Below are 16,876 nucleotides of genomic sequence, written 5' to 3' on the forward strand. Positions count from 1 at the left end.
GTTTTTTGGACCATGCTCATTGCTGTGTGTGCAGGAGAGAGAGAGTAGAACTGATGTCAGCAACTTGAAAACCAAGCTTATGTAGAAAACTAGTCTTAATTATCAGCTTAGACTACCTCTGTTACATATATGGGGAATTCCTTGGCCAGAAACTGTAGAACTTTCCTCTGTTTTTAAAATTTGGATGTGACTTGTACTACTCTCTGTCTGTTTAGTCTTTTTTCCAGTTAGTGGCTGATAAAATACCAATGTTCTTTATCCTTTTGTTTTCACTTGTGGAAGATCTGTAGCTTTTTACAAGCCAATTAATGGTATTGACTGTTCAATTCAAGTAACTGAAAATACTCTTCCTCTGGCTTTCAGTGTCTTTGCTGTTTAAGACTAGGATGACAAAATGATCAACTCCACTTTTTTCTTTTTTGTGCCTATTTAAAATCAGTCTTCTAAGGAAGGAGTATTTTCCTCCCATAATTTGTGTCCAGTTCTCCCAGATCTGTAGAAAATGGCAAGTATTAGGAACATAATCCTTACTTTCAGATTTTCTTACTAGAATACTCTCCTGCTTGTCAAACTCCAGAAGTGGACTGCTAAGGAAAGCCTCAAGTGCCTTTCTTTTGCGCATTGTACACCTAAACTTGAGAGGAAAGAATAGTGTTTAACTTAGATGCAAGTTACTTTAAGTTGCTTTGTGTCCAAAAGGGAGGAGGGGGAATGCTTTCAAAGATGACTTCTAGAAGAATGGTCTTCACAATACTGGTGAGATATAGTACCAGTTTCATCAAAACTAAATCTAGTTATCCTTGCAGGTTTTTTTTACAGCATCCCTTATATTCTGAGGTATAAACATAAGACTTCAGATGTGTGAAGATAGTTTGCTTTTAAATGAATAAGTGCCCTCATTTGGGAAATTAATACTTCTTGTAATTTCTGGCTCATGTAAGGATTTCTGGGATTCAATAGCTAAGAATTTGCAAAAGTCACAGTCCCCTGTTGTGTGGTGTGGGTTTAAGGTCTTTCTCTTTAAATGCTATTGGATTAATCTTACAAAAATTAATGACTGCTCTTCTTTATATTCACACTGTAGAACAGGTTTCCATAACTGAAGGGTAAACAAAGAAAGAGGTAGGAGAGTGGTTAAAGCTGATATTTGTCAAAAAATAAAAAACTTTAAGCTTAAGCTGAACTTTTGGGAGAAATAAACTGCTTGAGGAAAGGAAACTAATTAATTAAACTACAGTAATTCTGTACTATTTGTAGGTTACCATACACTGGATGTGAATTGTAAGGGTCTTCCAACTTTGTCTAATTACATGCCAGCATTAAGCAGTAGTTGAAAGCAAAATGAGCATAGTGTTGAACTTTTTTTAAAAAGGGAGGTAAAATGCATATAGACCACAAATTACATGAGTATATGTTAACAGAACCTTAGCAAATTCAGGAAGCGTAATCCTTCCCTCTAAGGCTAATGCTGCTTTTGTTGCATTGGAAATGTAAATGGAACACCAAAAATCCACATGGCGCTGATTCTTCAGACACTGAGGCAGGATATGATGCTGGCAGGTATAGTTACTGTGAAGAGTGTGTGGGTGAAGTCAGACTTAAGGAAGAACTGAAGTGGTAGTTAACTCTGGAAAGGGATGTGTGCTATGGCAGCTCTTGAAACCACTCAAGTTTATTCACGTAGTTTCACAGAATCACACAATACTTTGGGTTCAAAGGGACCTTCAAAGATCATGTAGTTCCACCCCCCCTGCCATGGGCAGGGACACCCTCCACTAGCCCAGGTTGCTCAAAGCCTCATTCAACCTGGCCTTGAACACCTCCAGGGATGGGGCATCCACAGCTTCCCTGGGCAACCTGTTCCAGTGTCTCACCACCCTCACAGGAAAAAACTTCTTCCTCATATCCAATCTAAATCTACCCTCTCTCAGCTTAAAGCCATTACCCTTGTCCTGTCCCTGCAGTCCCTGATGAAGTGTCCCTCCCCATCTCTCCTGTAGCCCCCTTCAGGTACTAGAAGGCTGCTCTAAGGTCTCCCTGGAGCCTTCTCTTCTCCAGGCTGAACAACCCCAACTCTCTCAGCCTGTCCTCATAGGGGAGGTGCTCCAGCCCTCTGACCATCTTTGTGTCCCTCCTCCGGATTCACTCCAACAGGTCCATGTCTGAGTCTTTCCTGTGCTGAGGACTCCAGAGCTGGACTCAGTACTCTAGGTGGAGAGTAGAGGGGGAGAATCACCTCTCTCGACCTGCTGGTCATGCTTCTTTTGATACAGCCCAGGATATAGTTGGTGTAGGAGGTGGAGTTTGGAGACTGATCTCAGGCTCTTTCTGCAGCCAGTGCTACAGTCAGCAGGTGAGAAAAAGAGGGTTCTTTGGTGAGGGAGTTGAAACAGGAGCCTGTCCCAAAGGTGTATGCTGTACCTTCAAATACTTACGGTCTGAGTAAGTGGCATTTTGAGAGCTGGCTGGTGACTGATTAGCACTGTAATTTCCTTGGGGAAAAAAATGGCTGCTAAAAGTCAAGTTCTCAGTCAATTGTTGGTCTGCAGCAAGAAGCCTTGTAGGATGGGAGTAGCTTAATCGGATCTTGTCAGATGAGTCACTAGTCACCGAACTGGTGTGACCTGGGGCAGGGTCATACGTGTTACTGATAGTTTTATTTGGACAGTGGGGATGGGCTGTAATATATTTAAATGTGGCTGGTTTCATCCATTTTGTATGCTGTTCTCAGAGTTCCACAGTTATCCTCTCATCTCTTGGTAGACCCTTGATAGACAGGAAACTGTCGCGTTCCTTTTCTGCACAAAGAAAAAAAAAAGAGTTGCCTAGTTTAAACTCCCTTCTCAGTCTAGTATTACATTGAATGTTTCAAAGTGTACATGCTGTGTAGAGATACAGGGGCAGGATGTTATCAAAGTAACAGTAATGTTCAGGTGCTTGCCCAGCGAGCTGAAGTCTGGTGTGACTGGTGGACTTCATATCACATTTCTGTATGCAGCATCCTTGGACTGTGGTCTGTAGCCATGGCTACTGCTGCTGCTGCAAAAAAAGCCAGACCAAATTCAGAATCTGTGCTGTGTTCTCTCCTTAGCCATCCTTATTGTGCAGGACCTTCTCTTGTTCCGTATAAATATGGAAGCCATGCCCATTCTTCTATCTTTCCCTTCTCTTTACAGTCTTACAAACATGAGGAAAAGATCTCTCTTTAGAAGTTGCTGTTCCCAAAACTACATTCGGGATTTTACATTCCCCTAACCAGCTGAAACTTGCTGGAAAGGGTGCAGATGGGACCATGCATTTCTGCAGGTGTTTTAGATCTTTGTCTCTTCCAGCTCTGCTCTGTTGTTTCCCAAAGCCTGGCTTCTTGACTTGCAGGCTCAGCTGTGCCGTGCTCTTGACATAAGGCCAAAATGTGTGAGACTTTCATTACTCAAATAAAAGAAGGCTGTTGTCCAGTTTTGAATCAACTAAGCACCTTTAGCTTTCATATTAGTCCTTTTATTATCTATCTTCCTTTTCTCCTAGCTTTTTCCATGTTCCTTTTCCACCTTTGTATTTTGCACTTAATTTTCACAAGAAAATAGCATGTGTCTTACTGTGTTTCCCAGTGCTTTCCTCAGAAGCCTTTGCTGTTGTACCCCAAGAGTCCTCTTATGGTCTGGGTGGGGATGAAATGGGTCAGGTAATGTTGTCTATTGCCACTCTTAAGGCTGACTTTCTGTCTCCTTGAACAGGGGAATAGTATAGCTGTTCCTGATAAAGTTAAAGCACTAGCGTAACTCCTCTCAGCTTTGTATTTATAACTTACAAGGCAGAGTATGTTTAATGCATGTGGTACACTGAAAATGTAGTTTCATCCAAGGTAACTACAGAACAAGTCTCTCTCTCTGTCTCTTTTTCTTTAACTGCATTTGATGGTTTTTTTACCTGTTGCAGTGAGTTGCTGTTGTCCAGAGAGTCATCTGCTTTTGAAATGGTTGTTTTGTTGGGAATGTTGCTACTGATAATCTCTTTGCAATTAATCAAAAGAAAAACTGACTTGCTTAGGAAGAAGAAGAAGAACATGGTTTGGTTCCAATCTTAGTGGCCTCTCCTAGTCTTACCTTTATTTTCGAGGAGACCACCGCAGCTGACATGAAGGAGTATTTGCAGTGTTCCCTATCTGTAGACCATGTTGGATTGTGAGTTTCCCTCTCAAATCCTGACATGAATGCTGAGGGAAGACACTTCTAGCATTTATGGACTACTTTGTTGCTATCAGTTTGTTCTCAATTATTGGTTTCACATTTCTTCTTTTCATTCTTCTAGCTCACATGATGAACACCAGTATCTACAGTTACTTTAGGTGCAGCACTGAATAAATGATGCTGGCAGGTATAATGACATTTCCATGGCATGAAAATGACATTTTTAGCCATGTTGTACATTTAAATTTGACTTGATTCTGCCCTTACAGTAGAAATCGTCTGGAATGTTGAGATGGAAAGCTTTGTAATTCTTTCAGTTACTGCATCCTCTGTCTGGTTTGGCTGTTGCCTTGTGCTCAGTAATTTCACACATGTGCTCAGTGATCAGGGTGTGTGGTAGCTTTTGCGGTGCGAATTATTACAATATTAATGCTTTTTTACAAGTATCTGTGAAATGGCTTATTATGATAGTAATCTTGGAAAAGTATTTTGTTTCTTTTTTTTTTTTTTTTTTTTTTTTTTGAGGGGGCTAAAACCCCAAAGATGACATTTTGTTTATACATTTTCTTAAAACCTCAAAGATGACATTTTGTTTATACATTTTCTATTGGGTTTTTTTTTTTGGAGTGAGGACTGTTTATCTGTGTTGGAGAGCAGCCTGCAATGCTCTGTGATGCATTTGTATTTCTAAATGCAGTTGGTGAACAGCCGCTGACAGAAACATGTCTCCTACCTCAGTAGACTAGATTGCTGTCGCCTTCGTGTTTTATGGGTTGAAACAAGTAACCCTCCCCTAACTGGTTTTCCCCTCCTAGATGAAGATTAGGATTAAAGATTTGGAAATCCATGCAAGTATGGCATCTTTTTAGTTCCTTTCAGTAACTTCAGCAAGACTCTAAACCTGTTAGTTGTTGCTAAGAGGAAAAATTGCATGTGTTGTTATAACAGAAAAACATATTTGAAAAATAGCAAGAAATCTAGGCTTTTTTCTTGCAAGTTACTGAAAATCCTGTCTCTTAATGTACCTTAAAACAGAAAAATGTTAGTGAACATACAACATGTTAAGAACCTGTTGGTAAATTTAAGGAAGAGCTCTGTTCTGCAATATATCAGAGATTGGTGCTTCAGTACGTCATCACTCCTTTTCCATTTTTGCCTGCTGTGCTGTACTATAGCTGTCATGTTTTCCCATTTTAAATTGCAGCACATTGGTTTGGGGAGCCTCTTCTGTAACTGGTTGAAATTTAAGAGTAGTGAGTCAAAAGTTTCTCCTCTTTTTCTGGCCTCTCTTTCAGATGGATCCACCTTAAACATAACACCTCAGTCTAATGGGGCAACTTGGCTAGTATAAACTCCATAGACCTAGTCTCTATTTTACATTACATGGAGGGAAACTTTATTTTGCCTGTTGGGGTCCCCTTACATTGCGTTTGGACTCAAGACCTTGGAAGAATTAGAAAGGATAGATTAAAAGGGTGGAGGGCAGTGTCTTTATTTTTTTTCCAGGGTAGTTATGCACATGCTGTGGGTGAGAATAGCTGTAGAATAAAGCATTTATTCTCCAGAAAGCTGTGTCATTAGAGATGAAAATGTAATCCCATAGGTAGCTGATTCCCATAAGAAGAGAACCTACCCTGGGACTGTGATCAGCCAGAGTCTCCAAAATGCAGGGTACACGTTTGGATGCAACCACAGCTGTTGGTGGGTATCCACAAGGACAGAGCTACCTAGTGCTGGCTTGGGCAGTCCAGATGCCTCCTTACACCCTTCTGGCAGTTCTACTGGCCCAGGTGTTTAAAGGGTCTTACTCTGTGTTGGATTAGGGATCTGTGTTTTTTGCTGGGTTATTTTTAAGCAGGATCAATTTCCTGAGCTGATTGACTGGCCTGCCCCAGCTTAATGGTATGATGAGTCTGGTTAAGATGGTGCTTCCCTAGTTCTTGCTGTTGAATGTGGTTTTGCTAACGAAGATTTCTGTTTAACCACAGCCAAAGTGGTGTCTGATGTAAGAAGAGAAATGAAGAGGTTGCACCATTTTACTCATCGACACTTCAGCTTGATGGGGAGGGAGATAAGTAGATGTGGGGTGGTCTGTAAACATAAGATAACAAGGCAGCTTGGCGGTGTGCGCATCCTTTTTGTATTCTCTTGATAAAATTGACTCGTGGGCCTCACCTAATATGGACCTCAAGAGAAAGTTTGAAATTTGAAGGAAGGTTGGAAGAGATTTCTGGAAAACCTGTAAACAAAAATGTAATGGCAGTCTGTGGGTGGCAGTGTGAGTAAGAGCAGACCCACGTTCCTCTTGGAGAGACACTGTTCTCCATCACCTCTCCCCTTCCATTGGTTTGGTTCATGGGAGGATGTTGGATGCCATGTCCAATTTTGACTTGTGTTTTATAGTGTTAAAATTTTTATATGAGAGTTTTTACTTGTGTCATTGGAGTGATGGCTAGTTTCTGTCAGATGATTTTGAGTGGCAGTAGATGAGTTATTCTCACTTTTAATTGAATTTGTAATAGGCTTCTACTAAAATATGTTCTCTATCTGGTATGTTTTAACTGCATTTCTTCTTAAGGTATACAGAACCCATCGAGTAAAGTTTATTTTTAAAAGTGGGGAGGACTGTTCAGACTGTAATCAAAGCTCCTGTGAGACTTCATTCACAGTTTTCTGAATGCAGTACGAGATCAGTGCCTGAATTAAGGATGTATTTTTTCAGATGCCATCCAAAGTCGATCTGTGAAAAATCTTCTTTCCTTTAATAACTCATTCCATCAGTTATGTTGCTTTCCTTGCTTGGATAGCTGTATTGGAGTTGCAATATGAAGATTTTTCTTTATTATTTTTCAGGTTATCAGCTCATTTTTTACTGGGGCTAGCTCATGATACAGTAGTTCAGTATGTTGGTATTGTTTGAAGTGAAAACAAATATTTCAGTTTTATGTGGTCTGACTATGTGCGGTTGCTTTTTGTTTTTTTTTTTTTTTTTTTTTTTTTTTTTTTTGTGAGGCTTTTTTCCCCTCTAAGGTATACAAACAAAACTATTTTGGATTTAGATTTAACAAGTGTTTCAAATTTAGTGGCATTCCTATTTTAATCTAGATGTTATTTAAGGCACAGCACACTATCCCTTTCCCCTGGACACCAGGAAAAAAACATATTCTGTTGTAGGGAACTACTTATTTGCAGTCACCATGTCTGATTTTTATTTTTCCCTGGGATGCTGGAGGATTAGAGCAGATTATAGTGTTGGGATAATGTCTGACTCCTTGTGTTCCATTTAGTCATAAATAAACCCCTGAAAAATCTGACTGTTGCTATGGTGATGTTAGTAAAAGCCTGGGATATGGAGTATGTGAGCCGCTTAGAAGCATAATGTCACTTACAGTAATGAGCATCCCATGGTTAGAACAGTGATGGGTTCACCTGATGCTCTGTAACTTTGGTAACCCAGGCCAGATTCTGAAAGCAAGTAAGTAGATGGGATTCACATGAATATGCTCTCAACTACTGACCTTTTAACAAATGGAAATTTGTGTTTTGTGTGTTTATTTTCTGGCTTTAGTGTATTGAAATATCACAGAGAAACAAGCAAAAACTTCCAGTCTCTATGCTGCCTTTCACATGATGATCTGATTGAATTAAAACAACAAAAACATCAGCTGACAGCAACTCTGTGTAAACACACACTTTTCTTCTCTGAAAGTGTGGAATATAAAAGATGAGATTGCATTAAAAAGTATTTTGTTCTTTTTTTTAGTCTTTATAACCTGGCTTCACTGGAACTTAGAGAAAATTTGCTGACATATTTACCTGAGTAAGTGACATTTCATCTGTTTGATTATGTTAACATAAAACATTCTTATTCTTAAAATCTGCTAACATCTGAAACTGAATGACAGCTAGAAAACATATTCAGTGCTGACTGGCAATATTTATGAGGTACAACTTTGTTTTAGCAGCACCTGGTTACATCCATTACTTCTGGTGTACTTTGCTGGTAGCAGGAGCCTGCAGTCTGTGCCGATTGGTTCTGCTCTGTGTACGTGTTCTGTATAAAACACGGCAGCACCCAACGTTTTTCCTGCACATATTGAATGAGCACATCAGCAGGGGGAGCAGTGGTTTGGGTTGTTGTCGTGATGAAATTTCATAACTGTGAAAGTAGGGTAATAGGATCTCAGAGATTTCAACTCCAGACCTTTGTAGCATTTAAATAAGCGTTTGTGTTCAGGGCGAAGTAACAAAAAACTTTCAAAACCTGGAGATCAAAGCCTTGGTGACAAACTAGGTGTACTGATGTCTGAAGTCTGACTCTACCTGCTGTGATTTTGGGGAAAAAAAGGCTGCTAGATATCTCTGTGCTGTCTGTATTGTGACAGAGGAATTTATGGTCCTTTGTGACACTAATCGGGCATCTTACTTTTTGGGGATCCTTTTTGGCTGCCTGGAAGAAGCCTCTTCTTTCTCTAGTGAAGGAATTTCCTTCCTTCACTACCTGGCTGCTTCTTGCAAGAGTTTTGGTGACTCCTATTCTGCTTGTTTAGATAATCTAATAGATACTGTAATAGATGCAACCTATTTTAATCAGATTCTTTTCCCCAGTTGCTTTGGGGTCCTTTTTTCCTGTCAATCTACCCAGTACCTTGGTTGTGGCTGTTTATAGCTGTGAGCCACAGGGCACTTTAAACATCAGTGGTCAGAAGATATGAATTGCTAGCTAGGTTTTGTCATGTGGTATCAGAATGAAGCTATCACAAATGTTGACAATTTTGGAAAATTCTGACTGTCAGTAACATAGCTGACAAGTCTTGCTGGCTTTTGTTCTACTGAGGCTTTGGGGAAGGTAAGCAAGAGCTCTACAACAGACTACTTTTGAAGTAGAAGGATGGCCCTCTGTGTCTGCTCATGTTCAGAGAACCTCTTTTGGGCTTCCCTCTGTTTGCATCGTTAAATCCAACCTGAAGTACTTCAGAAATAGATAGATCAGGTTGACAAGATAAGTGATGGATTTATTGAGTCTTGAGTCACACTGTTACATGTGATCACTGTGGGGAATTTTTATCCTGTTGCGTAACTGTAAATTCCCCCTAAAAATAAATCTAACCAACTATACTAAACTATGTGGCATTGTCCACCCTGAGCGACTGATGGTTAAAATAAAGAATAATGATTTGATTGCCTATATTAAATTTTAAGTTTCAAGGGCATATAGATATACTGACAAACCAAATTATTTTTTCAGTAAGATATTACTGCAGCTAGTCTATGCCCAGTAAAATAACTGTCTGTCTACAATACATTGTAATTTGAAATACAAATTTCAGTAAAATGAGCTCATTCTAATACATGGGGTTTCTGTTGGTTTAGTCTGATGTGGTTTTGTTTTGACTTATCTCATCTCATCTCACAGATCACTTGCCCAGCTGCAGCGACTAGAAGAACTTGATTTAGGAAACAATGAACTTTATCACTTGGTAAGAGAGAGTGCTTGTTGATCTTGTTTTATGCATCATTTAGATTCAGTAGTTATAGGATGTCCAAAATTGAAGAAAGAAAGAAAAATGTTTGGAGAGAGAGTCTTTTTATACGTACAGAGGAATTGTGGCAGTGAGTCAGTGTCTGTATCTGTGTAGTCTTGTTCAGTACAGTATTACTTTACCCAAAAAAGTGCAGCCGATCTTGAGAAAATGAGAGCACTGTGCGGACTTTTTCTACAGAAAGAAAAAGTGGAAGGGCACAAACTCTTGTCTGCACTTGGAGTTGCAATGAACTCACGGGTTTCTGTAGGGAGCTGGATGGGCTGAGCACAGATGAAGGCTCACCTATTTCCAGGGTGGGAAATTTCTTTGGGAAAGGGCTGAGGCAAACTGTTGAGTGTTGCAGTGTGTGACATTGTGGTGACCTACCAAAAGATATGTTACCTCTTTTAGGCCTACGCAATTAAATGTTGGATTTGCAGTGGGTGAAGAGTATGCATACAATTTGTTAGTGCATGTCAGGTAGAGTATGGTAGCTTGTTAAGCTACAGCAATTAATTTGTATGATGGAGTTTGCAAACGCTTACAGTCACCCTTGCTGCATTTAACTGTGGTACCTCTAAATAGTGCTTGGAGTAAGGATTGGTTTACTCAGACTGTAGTTACAGGGTGGCCATTTATTTTTTACTTGAAGCTCCTATGCTACTAAACATTATTAATTTTTATGTTATAGCCAGAAACAATTGGTGCACTTTTCAATCTTAAAGACCTCTGGTTGGATGGAAACCAATTAGCTGAAATACCTCAGGTAAAGATGAGCTCTACTGATACTGTTTTGAATATGCTTTTAGAATAAAACCTTTTCATTCATACCTAAAGGGAGGAATCAGATAGTCTCCTCGGTTCACTTTGCCTGGGTTTGGTTTTGGATGTGTAAGGGTTTCCTCTTAATAAGTTCCTCTGCAAGGGACATATACAATATACATGTGTTGTCAGACATTTTCTTTGAAACATTTTGACAAAGGAATTGTTCCGTAACAGGGACATTATTCGATTTGTAGGATGACACATCCTGTGTTTGCAATGATCAGGGAGCCACTAGTTGGCTGAACTAACCCTCACCTTTTGTATGTATCTAAACTGGAGTTTTGACAGTTTTGAGGATGATTTTTTTTTTTTCCCCCAGCTATCTTCTTCCATTCAAATACAGTGTTTGGGAGAACTACAGTAACAGAAATGTCGCCATAAATAGAAATTTTGATTTATGTAGGCAGATTCCCCATCTGATATCAGTCATGGGATGAGAGGCCTTAGCATTTAAAGCTTACAGCACTCTAAATTCTCTTTCTTAAGAACTGTGATATGTGTGCGATCGTTTCTTTTCCCTCTTTTTCCTTTACAGCCAAGTCAAAACCTGTTTTACTGTTTGCTGTGCATGCTATTATTTGCTGTATTGATCTCATTGCCAACAGTGTTACTGAAATCAGTTACGGTTTATCCAGCTTTGTTGTTGTTGGCTTGGCCTAATAAATTTTTAAGTAGATGTAGTTAAACACTGATGATCATTCATCAAAGGAAAAGTGTGACTTCAGCAGCCGTTTTTATTGAACCTGGCCATTTTTGTGTACTTTGTCTAATGTCCAAAAGATTAATTTGTAGGATAAGGGAAGGTGTGTGTTTTTAAGCAAAGATCGTCTTAAGAGGCAGACATTTCCAAAATAAAGGGACTGGGCTTATGAGTTAGGATCAAGGCTGTACGAAAATTTAATGTATGTAAAAGTAAAGGACACTTCTGCCCCAGCCTGTTCTCTGAAGGATGATTTGTATGACTAAAATGAGAACTATTCCAGAGTGTGTATAGGGGTGTCTGTGTACACGGGGAATGGGAGGGTGCTCTGATGGCTAGTAGGGATAAAGGTATTTCTCTGTCAGACTTCTAAACTAATTGGCAGATTACCATTGTAAAAAATTAAGTAATCATTAATAATTGTAGATGATGGCAGTATAACTTGCCAGTTCAAATACGCTTGCTAGAGAAACGCTCCCAGTTCCTGTTTCTACATTTGTTGCAGTTGGGAGATGTGAAGATACGAAATCCCTAGATGTCACGGCATGTTGCAGTATCAGCAGGAGAGACTAGTCCTAATTTTCCTAGGGTTAATTGGGAGGGGCAGACTTTAATTACGTGGAGGTTGATAATCTGTAGTTCTGAAAAAACAACTTGGCAGTCTTTACTTGAGGAGAATTCCGGTTTTGGCTAGTACTTGCCTGGGTGTGCTCTGCATGCCTGGTCTGACTACTGAAGCCAGTCTTAATAGTTAGAATAAGAAACTGTGACTGAATCACTTGGTTGGTTTATCATATGTAAAATGTAATTATTTACTTTTTTCTGCATTTAGAGGTCACACAAAGAATGGCCAATTTAGAGGTCATACAGAGAATTGTTTTTCTTTCTGGGATTTCATTGTGATGGTACATTTTTCAAATTGCTTTGTTACGTGTTTGGGCATGACTTAATTTTTTTGTCTTGTATGGCAGGAAGTAGGAAACCTGAAAAACCTGCTTTGTCTGGATGTTTCTGAAAATAAATTGGAATGCCTTCCTGAAGAAATTAGTGGTCTGACTTCTCTAACAGACTTGCTTGTTTCTCAGAATTTACTTCAGGTCTTACCTGATGGCATTGGTAAGTACAAAGTGAATGCTATCACACAGAACCATTTAATCCACCATAAATTGGAAGTCATTTGTTTTCAAGTCTTTTGAAGTAATTTTGTGCAAGAGCTAAGCTTGTCTCAGCTCTTTTTTTTCTTGCTTAGTATGAAATAAATAGCTCTATTAATTTGGCATTTTAATTATCTGCGTAGTGACTACCTTGTAATCCTTTTTTGGTCTTCACTTGATACCTACCCGGACAAAAAAAAATTAATATATCCTCTCTGTTCCTACTGTGTCCACATCACTGTCAAAACTGTAAAATTCTAGCTTGTAACATGCTGCAGGTCACTTGATAAGGCTGACTGACAGTATCACCACAAAAAAGACATACTTTTTAGTGCGGATGTGTAATTATCTTCAGTTGGACAGTGTGAATAATCCCATACTGAAACCAGTGGAAGGCTGGTCCAGCTTCAGCCTTGAGGAGCCAAACTACAGCCTTACTGTGTGACCCCTAAAAACAGGTTTAATAACTGAGGAATGTTTTCTGAAGCATGTGCCTTTTTTAAGGTAAATGTTTTAACCCCTGAAGTACTTGTGAGAAGTGGTCAGCGAGGCATTGTTTCTCTACTACTCATCGGCTGTTTTTCTGGAGAGTTTCACATTGCAAGAGCTGCTTTCTCCTTGCCAGGTTTTTTTGTGGGGTGTTGTTTTTGGGTTTTTGTTTTGTTTAGTTTTGTTTTTTTACAGAAATAAAGGTGTAGGGGAAGAAGGACTTGTGAATGTGGTTTAACTGAGAATGTGGAAAAGAAAGGACAGACCTTCCCTCTCCCTCCATATGCTATATGGGTCTAAGAAAAGAGAAATGTTTTTCTAGAAGTTAAACTTGGGGGAGTGGGGTGACTACTGCAGGTCTTACAGTTGGCTGGTGTGTGTTTGGTAGAGAGTTACAGCAGCCTTCTGATGACCTGAGCTGGCCAGTACAGTTGTACATCAGAAATGAAGCTGTACCTTCTGAAAGGCCCATGCAGCCTGCAAGAGGGGAGCTTGTCTGTAGCACCAGCTGGTGGACAAGAGGATCTGCTGCTTCTCAAGAATCCTGTTAAATGGAGAACCTTTGCTGGGGAAAGCGATTGCAAAGGGCCAGGGCATTTCAGGCCAAGCCTAGTTTGGGTGTGCATTTTGTAACATTTTCTGGATGTTGTTTTGTTACAAAGGCAAAAAAAAATGCTACTTTTGTGAGTATAATAGCTTACTTATGTTTGGAAAATTTATTAGGGGTACAGTACTTATTCCTTTTGTGTAATATTGGAACTTACTCTGCGAAATGGAGAAAATCTTGTATTGTGGTTGAAGGGGACCTTGCTGGTCTCTGTGGAAGCTACTGGGAGGACCTCAGCTGATCACCAAATCCTTGGTTGGACTGGTGGATCTGTAGAGCTCTCGAAGCAGGGCTCTCACCAACATCAATGGGTCAGGTCATCTGTGGTCATGCCTCCCCAAGTCTCTAAAGTCCCTAATGGAGGTGGCTCCAGCATCCATGGGCAGCCTGTGTCAGTGCCACAGCACCTCCTCCCAGTGAGGAAGCTCCTCCAGATGTCCAGCTGGGACCTCCCACGCTTCAATCTGCAGCCATTGCTGTCTCACCTGGCACTGCAAGAGTTTGGCTCTGTCATCTCTGTAACCTCCCTTCAAATAGTTTTTGAGCTGTTCTAGATGCCTCCTTGGCTGTTTCTTTGGTGGAGTCAGCAAAGCCATCTCCCTCAGCCTCAGCTCATGTGCCCTGGTCATCTTGATAGCTTTGTAATTGACACCCGTCAGAATCTCACTTGAACTGTGGAGTCAGGGGGGGAACACAGGACAGGACATGAAACCAAGCATGATTTTACAGATGTGGCCTCAGTGGTGCCAAGTAGGTGGAATATAATCGCTTCCATTGATCTGCTGTCTGTAATTGTCCTAATGTGGTCCAGCCAGTGTTTACTTTAGAGCTCCCTGCTGATTCATATTCAGCCCAGTGCCCACCATATTCCCTGGGTCCTTGCCAGCAGGGCTCTTTTACAGCCCGTCACTTCCCAGCCTGTGTTGGTGCACGGGTTTATTCTGCCCAGGTGCAGAGCTCTGCACTTCTCCTTGCTGAACCTCGAGTTTCTGTTCAGGTTGCTATATTTCTGTATATCAGCCGTCTCTTCATGATTTAACATCATCAGTAAGTTTGGTGTGCCAGTCCACTACAGCTATTCTGGACCATGTGGGGATGGGCAGGGAGGTGTCAGCAGCTAGTGATGTCTCCTGAATTCTTTGTCTTGGGCTCTGCCTGGATCAGCTCTGCTTTGCACCAAAGACCATTCTGGTACAAAGGAGCAGAACAAGGTGAGTTTTCTGCTCTGAGATTAGCATTTTGTCCTTCCTGCAGAGAAGACCTTCAAATAAGTTTGGTTTCTATTCTGAAAAATAAATGGGTTTCATGTCTGACTAACTGGGTTCTGTCTGAGGACAAAGAGACTTTGATCCTGTTTGGATTTGGGCTTTCACTTCAGTGCACGCCTTTCTTACTGTGGCTGAGTAGGCATAGGTGATCTTTTGAACACTCCTGTGTGAATAAACATTGTATAATTGAGGAAAAAATAGCTAATTTTCTTCTGTTTATAGGCCTTTGGGTAGACATGTCCTTGAGATTTACATGGGATACCATTCAAATTGTAACTTTAATACAATTTAATATGCTTAAATATTGAGTATGAATATTTATATTGAATATGAATTCAGTGACGTCATAAACTTGCAAAAATAGTGCAAGCGCCAAGCGAAGCATGCTTTTACATGAAAAAAAAATTCTGTTAGAGGATTTCTAAAAGTTTTGCAGCAGAAGGATTTTCTGTAATTAAAGCAGGTATCAGGGGATACTAAGTTAAACAAATGTTTTGTTCTTTCTGTACAGGAAAACTGAGGAGGCTCTCCATTTTGAAGGTTGATCAGAACAAACTTATTCAACTAACAGATTCAATTGGAGACTGCGAAAGCCTTACTGAACTAGTTCTAACAGAAAACCAACTGCAGGTAAGCATGGTCATGACTTCTCAAATGGCTGGTGGTAATAAGACCTGCTGCTGAGTGCTGAATTGATTAGCTCGTAAGGTTACTCACCCTTGCTACTGCTAAGTAGCAAGTTTCCTTTACATGCATCTTATTTCTTACCTGTTAAATGAATGCCAAAGATCAAGTTGTGTGTAGTAACAGTGTGCCCTTGCAAAGGCTTAAGTGATTACATATTCATTGCTGAATCTTTCATGACCAGTAAGGGAATTGGAGCACCTGGAGTGCAGGTATCAATTACTTTGTTGTGTTTTTAATGCAGAGTTTGTGCAGCATTGTGTTATTGCCAATTTTTGCTGTTCATTATCTGGATCAGACTTGCTGGAACTGAATAGAAGCCCCGAGCACAGCAGAGCTGCCGTTGTACTGTTGCTTGCTCTGCTGATCTGCTCCAGCTGGGTATTAAATGTGGTATGTGATCAATTAAAATAAAATCTCAGGCTTCCTTCCATTAGGTGTTTCTTTCCATTGTTTTGAAACTACCTTCACATGCCAGCAAATAGCAAGTCAGGGAAAAATGCCAGGAGGCCCTCATGGATTAAAAAGTTGCTCCTGAACAAATTCAAACACAAAAAGGAAGCCTACATACAGTGGAAGCAAGGACAGGTACCCTGGGAGGAACACGTCCGAGCAGCCAGGGATCAGGTTAGGAAAGCTAAAGCCCTGATAGAATTAAATCTGGCCAGGGACACGAAGGGCAACAAGAAGAACTTCTGTAGGTACACCAGTGATAGAAGGAAGACTAGGGAAAAGGTGGGCCCTCTCCAGAAGGACACAGGAGACCTGGTTACCCAGGATATGGAGAAGGATGAGGTACTCAGTTACGTTTTTGCCTCAGTCTTTACTGGCAAGTGCTCAAGCCATACCGCCCAAGTTGCAGAAAGCAAAGGCAGGGAGTGGGAGAATGAGGAACGTCCCACTGTAGGAGGAGATCAAGTTCAAGACCATCTAAGGAACCTGAAGGTGCACAAGTCCATGGGACCTGATGAGATGCGTCTGCAGGTCCTGAGGGAACTTGTGGATGAAGTTGCTAAGCCACTATCCATCACATTTGGGAAGGCTTGTCAGTCTGGTGAAGTTCCTGCTAACTGGAAAAGGGGAAACATAACCCCCATTTTTAAAAAGGGAAACAAGGAAGATCTGGGGAACTACAGACCGGTCAGTCTCACCTCTGTACCTGTCAAGATCATGGAGCAGATCTCCTGGAGACTATGTTAAGGCACATGGAAAATAAGGAGGTGATTGGTGACAACCAACATGGCTTCACTGTGAGAATGGATTGAGAGCAGCCTTGGGGAGAAGGACTTGGGGGTGTTGGTTGATGAGAAGCTGAACATGACTCGGCAGTGTGCGCTTGCAGCCCAGAAAGCCAGTTGTGTTCTGGGCTGCATCAAGAGGAGTATTAGCAGCAGGTCGAATGAGGCGATTCTTCCCCTCTAATCTGCTCTCGTAAGG

The 16,876-nt window shown here is 40.7% G+C and overlaps 1 protein-coding gene across 1 annotated transcript in view; it reads left to right on the plus strand.

Annotated features, from left to right (window-relative positions):
* The first annotated feature begins 1,514 nt into the window (after positions 1-1,514).
* LRRC1 (leucine rich repeat containing 1) overlaps positions 1,515-16,876 on the plus strand; it is a 28,956-nt gene continuing 13,594 nt past the window's right edge. Inside the window, exons 1-7 of the mRNA XM_010074012.1 lie at positions 1,515-1,560; positions 7,475-7,541; positions 7,951-8,007; positions 9,604-9,667; positions 10,404-10,478; positions 12,209-12,353; positions 15,267-15,385. Of these exons, the coding sequence (XP_010072314.1) occupies positions 1,515-1,560; positions 7,475-7,541; positions 7,951-8,007; positions 9,604-9,667; positions 10,404-10,478; positions 12,209-12,353; positions 15,267-15,385 (573 nt within the window). The remainder of the gene's footprint in view (positions 1,561-7,474; positions 7,542-7,950; positions 8,008-9,603; positions 9,668-10,403; positions 10,479-12,208; positions 12,354-15,266; positions 15,386-16,876) is intronic.

The sequence above is a fragment of the Pterocles gutturalis genome, unplaced genomic scaffold (genome assembly GCF_000699245.1).
Source record: "Pterocles gutturalis isolate BGI_N339 unplaced genomic scaffold, ASM69924v1 scaffold1732, whole genome shotgun sequence".
Taxonomy (NCBI): Eukaryota; Metazoa; Chordata; class Aves; order Pterocliformes; family Pteroclidae; genus Pterocles; species Pterocles gutturalis.